Genomic DNA, 12775 nt, shown 5'->3' with positions numbered 1-12775 from the left:
GTTGGATATCTAGATTAATAAAAAAGCTTAATAAAGTGGAATATTCATTAATTTACGAGACTTATAATTTTTAGTCCCTAAAAAACTTGAATTTTGGTCTGCTTGTCAATTTTAACGGTTTTGATCCCTCTATCTAACAGTCGTTAATTTCTTTGTTAAATCCAATTAAATGAAATTTTCATTATATTAAAATAAAAAACCATATTATATTTTACTTTAAATTGTAAAGCCAAAGAAAGTGGTGGTTTTTTTTTTACAATTTTAAAAATTAAAAATACAAGATGTTTTTTTTATTTTAATATAGAATTAAGAAAATAATAAAATGACTAAAATACTTTTCATAGGTGGACTTAACAAAAAAAGTTAACAATTGTTAAACAGGGGAACCGAAATCGCTGGAAATTGACAATCATGAGGGACAAAAATATAAATTTTTAAAATTTAGAGATGATATCCATTGAAAATTTCAAACGTTAGGGACCGAAAGTGAACCTTACTCTTAATTTATTCTTACAAAATAAAATAATAGGTTATTTCAGTAATTTCACATGCCCACAACAAATTTTTTTTAGCAAAAATCCAAATACAATAGTTATAAAATACAATCCAAAAGAAGTACCTTAATTAAGATCAGTCACTATGCCTTAATTGTAACACAACATAAACACAAACCAGAGGGCTTAATCTTTGAAGTCTGCCATTCAGACCCAGGAGCTGCATTTGGGTCATACAGCAATGTGCTGAATCCCTCCTGCTCTTCTTCCAGTGAGAAAAGCAACAACTTATCTTCCATGATTCCGAACCGGAATCCGACACTTGAACTTCCGATCACTGGGACCGATGCCATCTTCCACGAGTTATCCTCCGGGTTAAATATCGCCAGTTTCCGTTGGTTCTTCCATTCCATACAAAACAGCTTCTTTCCCACCACCGCATGAGCCGTCACCATCACACATCCGTTTTTCATCTCGCACCATGTGTGTTTTTCGGGGTTGTAAACGTCAACGAACCTTGAATTTCCAATGGTGAAACTCGACCGTCCACCCATAACATAGAGCTTACCCTCGAACCCACATGCAAAACAACCCCACCGTGGCCGGCGAAGTGACTCGATCAACGTCCACTTGTCGGTTTCAGGGTCATACACCTCGGCACACGACAACGACTCTCCATCTATCCCGTAGCCTCCAACGGCATAAACCAGGCCATTGACTTCCGCACAAGCAAAATCATACCGAGGCATGTTCATGTTTGCGATCTTGCTCCAGCTGCAACCATAATATTATAATTCACATTATCCCCAAAAAATCACGAAGAAATGTTAAACCAAAACCAAACCAAACGAACCCAGAATATCCCACACAGTTGTAGGATCCAGGTTGATAGGATAGGATGTTAGCACACCAGAACAAACCAAACCACACAAACCGAGTTTAGGGTCTATTTGTTAGCAGCTTAAAGAACTTGATGAGAGACGCATCTTACGCGGTCAGCAATACAACACAGTTTGGTAGTGACTTAAAGAAATAGAAAGTGGCTTATTCATCAAGCTTTCTAAGGGGGAGCTTTATGCAAAAAACGAAGGATCGTTTGAGAATAGGAGTTAAGGCGAGAAGCGATCTAGACCCTTAATCACTTTTAATCTCACCCCACCCCATGAATTGTGCTTCTGACGGGAAATGTTCCGGTGCATCTAATTAGTGTTGATCTTCAATTATGATTGATCTAAGGGTAGAGATCATTACCCTTCTCACATAACTTCCATCCTCACTAGAACCCAACCCTTATGCAGAAAGCCAAGTTTTTTCAAACCTACCCCTCCCAATTAAGAATCGCGCTCTTTTCATCCATAAAAGAACTCTTCCAAAGAAAAATCTTCCTAATCTATGCAGATAGATTAATCCACACATCCATACAGGCCTTAATGAAAAATCAACCAAACAGCCACTTAAGTCCCACCTAGAGGTGGGGTCTGGGGGTAGGATGTACGCAGACCTGACCTCTATCTCGAAATGTAGAGCGGTTATTTCCAAAAAGACCCCCGGGCTTGTGCAAAGTGATGCAAAAACAAAGGGTAAAGCTTGCTCGAAAAAATATCCTAGAAAAAACATAAGAACTTGAAAATGCGAAAGGTAGTGCTAAAAATGGAAAAGAGTTGGAAGTAAGCAACAACACTCAACAAACAATAACGGAAACATACAAATAGAAGCAGGTACAAGAAAACCGGTAGAGTTATTATTATCCCGTTAAAAGAGAGAGACAAGATAACAAACAAACCTGTTAAGGCAAGAATCATATTGGTAGATATCAGAAGAGACAGACCCGACGCCATCAAGCATTGAATAACCAGCCATAACCATAAGCTTTCCATTAAGCACCACAACCCCAAAGCCCGCTTTTACAGGTCCAGGCATCGGAGGGAGGACATATCGTTTATGTCCAAAACAATCCAAGACCTCCCAACGGGTCCCATCTCCTTCAGAATCCATAGTCAAAACATAAAGCCACTCCTCGAGCAAACCAGCAAGTTTCCGAACAATAATAAGCTCCTTGCTCTTAATAAAAGACCTCCATCTCCTTGAGACACCTCCCATTGTTGGGAAGTATGAGCGGGGAACAAGGGCAAGACAGTACTTTGCCACATCATCGGGCAGCCCGGGCAGGAACGGGCAGTCGAAATCATCATCAACCTGAGAATGTAAACAAGAACCGGTCTTCTTGACCAATTTGGAGATGCACATACTTGGGTCTTTGACACCAATCTCTCTACAAACAGATTCAGGCATATCTAAATGCAAAAAGACTAAATTCTTCAGAGTTGATCAATTGTTTCTTCCCAATTAGAAGAAAAGAATACGGAAAAAATTGAAACGGGGAGCACTTGATTACAAAAATTCATGATACCCTTCACTTATAGGAATTTTACGAGGCCAATGCATGCAGGAGGTTGCGGTACTAATCACTCGAGTTGTAAAAGCGGATGACTTTTTGTGTCGTGTCCAATCTGATTCAAATTCCATGCCAATTGTTCTGTTCCTAGAGTAGTTTCCGTTCTTTCTTCCACCCCGAATAGCCCCAAGTTCGAAATTTTCTGAGTTGCTCCTAACCCAAAAGATTGACCAATCTGCACATATTCAATACAATGGTACACCATGAATCAAAATCATAAAAACAAAAAAAAGAAACAAACACAATGACTTTTAGATAGAACTTCCTTTTTCAAATTCAAGATCAAGATTGATCTTGGATCTTGGTACGAATTCAATAAACAATGTTGGTTCAAATGAGAGTAGATGGATAACTTTGCGTTTTGTCTCATTCTTGTCCCATATTGTTCCTCCTAAATGGAGGGAATGAGAAAAGCCTTTTTATCCCGGTCCCAGTCCGAGTCCCACCAAACATGAACCAACGAGTTTTTGTATTTTCTCATTGCCGCACCAAACATGGAAGAGTGGGTTTTTGTATTGTCCCATGTCACACCAAACGTGGGACACTAAGGGCCTATTTATATTAGCAACTTAATAAGCTTAATGGGACTTATAACTCATTCAGTCAGCTACATATGATCGTTTGGTAGTGGCTTAATAATATAGAAAGTGACTTATTCAGTAAGCCTTTAGGGGGAGCTTAATGAGAAAGCCAAGTCTTTTCCTAACCTGCCCCTCTCAATTAAAAAACATGTTCCTTCCATCTATGAAAAAACCTTCCCAATCTATATGGACAGATTAATCCATACAGACAGCCTTACACATACAGGACTTGATAATTGTCTTGTTATGTTCCATATAACAAACGCAGCCTAACAGGGTTATTATCGTTGCTCAAAAAAATTATACCAATTTTGGATTCAGAGTGTGCATAGAAGGCCAAATGGAACAATTAGGAAGTGGGTTATACCAGCCAAGGCCATAGAACTTAGCTTAACCCCCTGTAACTTCCATTTTATATATATTTGCACAATCACCTGCAATGAAAAAAATGAGCGTAAATTTAGATAATGATCCAAGCAAAGTTTGCCAACTATTCTTGATATTTAAAGACTATGACATGTTTAGCAATAAGCAAGTGCTATTTATGGGTTGTTATCATTGGTTGACTAATTATGTCGATAATTATCATATGCACATTCAATGTTGCTTCATTTATGTGCTTAATTCCGAACACGTGGCATAATTAATCTATTAGATTAGACTACAATTGATCAAAGTTATTTAGATTCAGCACTAAACTTACAAGAAAAACATTCTAAAAAGGGTAGATCTAAAAACACACCTACCCACCAGGTACCAGCCATCCACCCAACCCCACCAAACACCCAATAATGAATTCAACACAAAAGGGGAGAAGCTATAAAAGTCCTACATCAATCAAACCTACATTACAACTCAACAATAAGCACGATTAGGTTCACCAAATTGTATTAATCATTAGTTTTGTACGACAACCCAAAAGTGATAGAAACGAATTCTGCAAGATCCCACCTTCAAAATGTGTTCCACTTGAAACTAAAAGGGGTTATTTGGCTGTTGTTGAATAGTTCGATGCAAAATGATTTGTATGAGATAGTGCAGAATGAAATATGGTTGTTTTGTAAGTCTTCGGAATGAACAGTCTGAAAGACAACAAAATACCATTTTAACACCTACCCCATCAGTAAACATCCATTTTCAAAGGACAAATCTAAGACAACCAACAAAGGTATCATCAAATGTTGGGGGTTTTCCTCATACCAAGAGTCTTTCTTTTCATAAAAGGAAAAGATGATGAGTTTGGCCATAACTTGGTCCTTTTTTTTTCTATTACTAATTGTATTTCTCTTTGTTAGCTAAGAACTGACAACTTATTCAGTCAGCTATACATGATTGTTTGGTAATGACTTAATAATATAAAAAGTGGCTTCTTCGGGTAAGCTTAGAGATGGAGCTTTATGCAGAAAGCAGGTTTTTTCCAAACTTGACCCTCCCAATAGAAAAACACGCTTCTTTCATCTATAAAAAAACCAGCCCAAACAAAAATCTTGGCAATCTATACAGACAGAATCAACAGGACTTGATGTAATACCAACCAAACAGCCCCTTATTCTTCAAGACTATAGACATTTTTTAATACGAGATCCTAAATGGGGATTAGTGCATATACAATCTCAAAACCAACAATTCACCCAAATAAGTTGGGTTCTTATAGACGATTGAATTAAACGAAATAGAACTAGATCCGATAATGGTGATCAATTGTTTCTTCACACGTATTATATAATCAACGGCATTTAGTTCAATTGGATTATCCCAAAAGGGGGGAATTGGAATAAAATCGATTCAATTGGATTATCCCAAAAGGGGGGAATTGGAATAAGGACGATGGATCTAAAACAAAGAAAAAACCAGATCTTATGCAGAAAAATAAACGATTAAATAAAACAATTAGATCTAACATCTGTGAAAAAAAAAAAAAAAACATGACTCCGACTCGGATCTTACGGTACGATTTCCAAAATACAAGCAGTAAAATCATGAAAAACAAGGGAGTACACAATACCAAGATCGAGTTACTTGATCAATGTTCTGAAAACGTCTAATTAGAACTTACAATGGCATGAACAAATCAGATATCGAAAACACATCCCAAATCAAATTACGTCGAAATATGGACAAGAAACACGAATCCTTTACCTGATGAGACGAGAATTTGAGTGGATAAGATGGCCTTGAATGTGGGAAGAGTGAATGATTAGATGAATATGGGTAATGGGTATGATTGCAATGTAGGCGGGTTGATATAGAGACCCTAAAATCAAGGGTGTAGGGATAAAATTTTGACAGAATCAGACCCACGTCAGTCAATGTCTGATTGATAGATGAGATTTCGATCCAAGCGAGATATTGAAAGCGACCAGAATTTGTGCTTCATTTTACTCCATTTTTTTTTTCATCTTGCCGATGAAAAAGGAGAAGCTCGTGGTGCAAATTCTTCAATCATTCTAATGGCCATCTTTTTCCTCCCAAATTGGAATAAATAAATAAGTTTATGGTTTTGGATTATATCTTAAACCAAATCAAATGAAATTACTATATTTTATCCAGGGATTTTCATAATAAGATGGATAAATAAAACATATAATTAGGAAAATATAGTAAGTAGTCAGATGGAGTAACGATTCTACGATTTAAAGGTGTATGAGCGAACAAAGTAGTGATATAAAATAGAATCATTTAATTAAGGATAGAATGGTAAAATATTCATAAAATGAATACATATTTTGGGTAACTAAGGGGCTGATTGACGGTTATTGAATGGTTTGATGCATAATGATTAAGTGGTCAGAATGATTAAGAGACTTTTATATATAGTGCAAAATGAAATATAATTGTCTGGTAATTATTCAGAATGACATTAAAGTGCTGAATGGTTAAGGAAGACTAAAGATACAAAATCATTCAAAGGGTTTTTGAACCGTTAAAAGACAGACTTTTTTTACTAAATTGAACTATTACAAGGTAAACAAACAACCTCTAAAATATAAAAAAAAATTGGACACTTATTTTTAGATGTAGAAAGTATGAGTACTTGTAAGACTGATTAGATAATTGTTCGTCTATCTTTTTATTTATAGAATGAAAAATGATCAAGTAAATATTCGGAAAGTTGACCAAAATAGTCAATCAATTCACCTTTTAGCCACTTTTTCAATCAAGTTCCTTATTTTAATCAGAGTTTACGCAAATATTCTCCTATGCTTAAACCCTCTGTATGATTTTGTATCATGGGTCTCTCATTCAACATTCTAATTTCATTGCAAACAATTATCAAACAATTTTATTTTATTTGACACTATACCATGAGAGCCTCTTAACCATTATGCATCAAACCATTCAGCAACTGTCAAGCAGCCCCTAATATTGTATATATACAACTTCTTAAAGTTTCATATTTAAGCTTTATCAAACTAACTGATATTCAACTTAATTGATAAAGACGTTCGACTACAAAATAAATGTTGAAGCTTGCTAACTTGTTTGAAAGTAACTTTTGAGGTTTAATTGTTGATTAGGAGTTGAATTAAGTATAAACCTAAACCTAGTAACAACAATTACTATGGTTTTGTAACAACTCGTAACTTAATCATAATTATAATTGTAAACAAATTTAATAGCGTATTAGTTTCAAAAACGTTCAAATATGCTTGATAATTATACACACACAGTGACGGATCCATAAACTGTTATAGTTGGGGGTACACTTAGGGGTGTAGTCGTGTAGAAAAAATTCAAAACCAAATAGTTCATCCGGATGAAAACAGTTTTGGGTTTTCCTTTTCGGCTTAAACGGTTTAATTAACCGAATAAGAATAACTTATTCAGTTAATTTTCGGTTGACTTTTTACTATCATCGAGGTGTATAATTTTTCATAGTTTAATTTCGAACAGAAATATCACTATGTGCTGCAAATGACCAATTAACAATCAAGATATCAAGTTGGGGGGTCTTGTCTTTTTCTTGTTGAGCGCACAATAGAAAAATTAACTAGACAAATTTTTTAATAGCATTTTTTTAAAAAAATTGGTGGGTTTGTTGGGGGCCTAGGACCCCTACCACCATGCACTGGATCCGCCAGTGCTCGTGCGAGCGCACACACACATGGTTGGATTCACATAGGACCAACTTGTTTTCGTGAGACCTATAAGATCAATTTTTTACACTTGAAACTTAACAGTAAAACATTCACAGTGTTTTTGTTGTGAATGTTCAGATCGTTTTAACTTCATAACATTTTGCTGTGAAGTTTCAAATGTAAAAAAATGGTCTCAATAACAACTTGGTCTCAGATGAACCCAATCTCTCTTTCTCACACACACATATATAATCAATTGTGAGTTATTGTTTTTATTTATTTAAAAGTCAAACTTTGTAAATTTCGACGTAAAACTCTTTTAGAAAAAATCAATAATTATATGAAACAAAAAAAAAATATTATAAATACGAAACATTTTATGTTACCGATAATTGAGAAAATGAAGGGAATATCAAATGTCAATGCTTTGATATGAAAAGTAGAATAAATTAAAGAAAATCACACGTATATCATAAAGACAACAAATGGTGTGTGACAATTGGGTTAGGAGAGTTCTCTGTGGCCTTTGAAAGTAACATTTAGGGACTCTTTGGTTCATTATAAAAAATGAAAATGACAGAGAATAAAAATGAAAATGAATTTTCATTCCTTCAATTTAATCTGGAATGAAAATTTAGGCTTTTAGAAACATGGGCCCATTATATTATATGATATCAAATAGTTTCTTTTATTTTCATTTACATTGATTATTACTTAATACCTCTAATCGAACATTATAAGGTTTGACGTTTGATTGTTGAGTCCTTAAATGGAACTCTTAGACATGTGGTATTACACACCATTGACGTTTTATTATTTTAAAATTAAATTAACTACAAATATTTGTCATTATATTTTTATATACAAATACAAATATTATTTATGATTATATTAAATATGTTTTTTTTATGATTATATTAAATATGTTTTTTTTATTAACGTTGAATAAAATAACCATATGATGACCCATAAACACCACCAAAAGGTGGCATTCTATCATACATATGTTAATGCTATAATAAGTAAGTCAATCATTAAGTAATTATCATACATATGTTAATGCTATATCTAGAAGTCAATCATCAAATAATTGAAGTCAAAATTAATTAGAAAAATTATTAGCCAATTGCTAATATACGTATATTATAAATTATATTTTATTTAAATATAACATAATTTTAAAATATGTTGGATTCCGGTGAGAATGAGAGTTAAGATGAGAAACATAATAAATGATATTCATCATTGGATGCGCATTAGGGTGAGATGCATTAGATCTATATCCTTATCAAACGTGATTCATAAATGGGTTTAAGATTAAAGGTGATCAAGAGTTCGGATCATTTATTATGTTTCTTGTCTTAACTTCACTTTTCACTGCACATTACGATAATGTATTTTAACTTTACTTTTTATAGATCTTTGGAATAAGGTCAAGTTGACCCATAAATTGTTGATTGTAGTCCCGTAATAAATGAGGGGTGTTTTAATCGTTTTCACTATTTTCTTAATTTTATAAAGCAATTTAAAAAACATATTATATATGGTGGCAATGGTTTTTTAGTTGTAATTTTTAACTGATATCGTTCATAAACATCAAAAATTTGAATTTCATCCTTTACGTTTGTCAAGTCTCAATGATTTTGATTCATTTGTCTAACGATTGTTAACTTTTCTGTTAATTTCAGTTAAACGAAAAGTATTTTAGTTATTTTCATTTTCTTAATTCTATAAAACATATTAAATATTGGATTAAATGCATGAAATAGCAACATACTTTTATAAATTTTCTTATTATATCATTCTACTTTTGTTTTTMTTTATTACAATAATGTACATTCAAATTATTTTTTATTAAGGCATCGTACTTTAAAAAATCTACCCATAATATCAATGGGTAACATGTTACTTTTTAAACCGGTTAACCCTTGACTTTTTTTGCTTGTGTGACTTTAATGAGGTGATGTGGATGACACATCATTTTGATGACTTAACTAAAATAAAAATAAAAAACATATTTTAAATTATTATTAGTGATTTTCATTTTTCATTGCTATGATCTAAAAAAATATTTAATTTTTTTATACTTTTTTTATTAAGTTGCATGCAAATTTAATATTCTTAGAGTAAAATTTTATTAAATAAATATGAAACATTATTTTCGAGATATATTTTGTTTGTAAAAAATGTAACTCTTCTTATTTTATGTTGTTCAAATAAATACATATATTTTAAAGTTATCTTTCAAATGTTAACGAAATAAATTGTTATCTACAATTTTTTAATATTGTTATATTAATAAATAAGTTCAAAAAATCTAATTAATCTAATATATTTATGTGTCAAATAAAAGTTTTTGAACAAATATAATATATTATTTAAAAGATACTATTTTTTGATAAAAAAACAATTCTTTTTTTCTTTTTTTCAAAAAGCACATATTTTTAAAAAAATATCAGCGAGATAATATGTGTTTTACTAGTTTTATTGATATTGGTATATTAATGAATATTTTAGATTTTTTTAATTCATTTAATATATTTATTAAATAACATGTAAAATATCTAAATATTAAAATTAAAAAAAGACAATGTTTAATAAGAAAGGCACATCACTATAGTACATGTGGACAACCTACGTGGACAATGAGGTGGTATGAAAACCTAGTATAATGGGTAAATTTAAATCAAAAGATTACACAATGCTATAATGGGTAAATTTTTCAAAGTACAATGTCCTAATAAAAAATAATTTGAAAGCACATTGCTATAATAAGAAAAACTGAAAGTACAATACTATAATAAAGAAATTTATAAAAGTAGATTGCTATTTTATGTATTTTGCCCTTAAATATTTGGTTACGATGGTTTTCAGGTGACAATGGATATACAGAGGTGGGGAAGGGTTGTTTATTTTTTTCTTTTCTTTTTTTTGTTTTACATATGAAAACTTAAAATATAATATGTTTTTAATTTTAATATATAATTGTAAAAATAGTGAACATGACTAAAATACTTCTCATTTAACAGGGACGACCAAAAGCATTTAGATATATGGATTAATAAGCGTGATGGACTAAGGTGATAACAAATGTTGAGAATCAAAACTAAACTTTACTTTCACTTATAAATATGTATAATTTTGAGGTTAAATCAAACGTAATTTTTTTGTTTCTTGTCACATGATGAAACAACGTTACATTATTTCAACATATGATGAAACAACAACTACATTGTTTCACCATGTGAAATAATAGACATTGTTTCATCAAGTGAAACAGAACTACAGTGTTTTACATTAGCAACATTATGTTGTTTCACAATATGAAACAACACTTTAGTGTTCGCATCTTATTTCATGTCAATTTTTGTTTTGTTTTAAAATTGTAAAACAACAACTAGGGCTGTAAACGAACCGAACGAACACGAACGGAGTCTTGTTCATGTTCGTTCGTTTAACTTAACCGAACAAACGAACGAACACGAACGGTAAACGAACGGAAATCTTTGTATTCATGTTCGTTCGTTTAAAAATAAGGTGTGTTCGTGTTCGTTTATGTTCATTCGTTAACATGCTAAACGAACGAACATAAATGAACGGGCTAAACGAACATAAATGAACAAGTTAAACGAACATAAATAAATATTATTTGATTTCAAAGTAAATAAATAAAAGATTATATATTAAATTTAATATATAAACGAACATAAACGAACATAAACGAACGAATATAAACGAACATAAACGAACGGTAATGAACGAACTTCACGAACATAAATGAACGAACGAGACTCTTGTTCATGTTCGTTCGTTTAACTAAACGAACTTCCCGCCGAACGGTTCACGAACGGTTTGCTGAACGTTCGGTTCGTTTACAGCCCTAACAATAACACATTGTTTCATCTTGTAAAACAACTATTTAATGTTTCACATTAGTGACATTATGTTGTTTCACTATATGAAATAATACGTTAACGTTTCACTTTCACGTCATGTTTAATATCAATTTTGTTTTGTTTTCATATTATCAAACAACACTAATTTTGTTTCACTTTAGCGATATTGTATTATTTCATTGTGTGAAATAAAATATTGGTGTTTCAGGTGATGTTTTATTTACACTATCTTTATATCTACTATAATTTTTTTTTCTCATGTTATGTTTTTATTATTTAAAATAGTCAAATTTATTTTATAAAAATATATGTTTTTTTTTATATATATTACTAATAGATAATGTATATATAAGAAAATAACCGAGTGAAAATTAAATTAACAATATAATAAACTAAAAAAATATAAAAGATTATCATTAATACTGAAAATTAAAATATCTTATTATTGAATAAAACTTACATCACATAAGATTGAATTAAAAAATAATAATAATTTATTCTAATTTTTAGTATTTATAAAAGGAAAGTGAAAATAATCAAGAAAAGAATATCATTTCTTAATTATAAATGAAATATTATGGTTTGTTTGGCAGTTGCTGAATGGTTTGATGCAGAATGATTAAATGGTCATAGTGATTAAGAGGTTCTCATGATACAGTATAAAATAAAATATAATTATTTACAACGAAATCAGGACGCTGAATGATTAAAAGAGATACATGATACAAAATCACTCAGAGAATTTTAGAACCATTAAGAGACAGACTTTTTTTTGCCAAACAAGATTAACTCCTTAACGATTCAGATGTTGACTATTAATGGAACTATTAAAAGATAAACAAACAACCCCTTAATCAATATTGTTAAATTAAAATGATTAAATAATTGAGATTGATTTTCAAATTTTTCAACTTTTTTATGATTATCATTTAATTACTCTCATAATGTCATTTATTTTTTAACATCGCCTAAAAAAGAAACGGGTTGGCCCATAAAAAGCTGTTACCCGACCCACTAAGCCCAATAGTCTAATTAAACATGTAAACCTCTCGGCCACTTGGCCTTTTCCACAATTATCCTTTCACGCCATTATGTATTATTATATTTGAGCAGTTGAGGTTAGGGTTTGTTAATGTAAAAATTGCATGAAAAAAAGTAATATATTTTAATTTGATTTTTATTTTAAATAATGTATTTTTAAAACTTTTATTTTAGTATTTAAGATGTAAAATTTTAAAACATTTAAGTACTCGGGGTAACCGGTTGAAAC

General features: G+C 31.4%; 1 protein-coding gene across 4 annotated transcripts; it reads right to left on the bottom strand.

The window, feature by feature from the left end:
* Nucleotides 1-547: 547 nt before the first annotated feature.
* On the bottom strand, nt 548-5829 carry LOC112526011 (F-box/kelch-repeat protein At1g67480). 4 transcript variants are annotated; one of them, XM_025136389.1, is made up of 5 exons: nt 5670-5762; nt 3898-3964; nt 2905-3124; nt 2278-2690; nt 548-1268 (listed from the first exon to the last, which is right to left on the bottom strand). In XM_025136389.1, the coding sequence occupies exons 4-5, from the start codon at nt 2592-2594 to the stop codon at nt 638-640; spliced, it is 948 nt and encodes a 315-aa protein (XP_024992157.1). In that variant the 5' UTR covers nt 2595-2690; nt 2905-3124; nt 3898-3964; nt 5670-5762; the 3' UTR covers nt 548-637. The 4 variants fall into 4 exon arrangements, with proteins under 4 accessions (XP_024992157.1, XP_024992154.1, XP_024992155.1 ...); XM_025136386.1 differs by having other exon boundaries at nt 2278-3124; nt 5670-5829; XM_025136387.1 differs by having other exon boundaries at nt 2278-3124; nt 3837-3964.
* Nucleotides 5830-12775: the final 6946 nt, after the last annotated feature.

This window comes from Cynara cardunculus, assembly GCF_001531365.2.
Source record: "Cynara cardunculus var. scolymus isolate 2C chromosome LG 13, CcrdV1, whole genome shotgun sequence".
Classification (NCBI taxonomy): Eukaryota; Viridiplantae; Streptophyta; class Magnoliopsida; order Asterales; family Asteraceae; genus Cynara; species Cynara cardunculus.
Note: the sequence above shows the minus strand (reverse complement) of the source record. Positions and strands in the feature narration are given on the sequence as shown.

Bases quoted from the DNA above. Each gene is read 5' to 3' on its own strand.
- LOC112526011 (XM_025136386.1), bottom strand. From the start codon at position 2,786: ATGCCTGAATCTGTTTGTAGAGAGATTGGTGTCAAAGACCCAAGTATG. The intron at 1,269-2,277 runs GTTTGTTTGTTA...TTATGGTTGCAG, and splicing joins TATGATTCTTGCCTTAACAG to CTGGAGCAAGATCGCAAACA.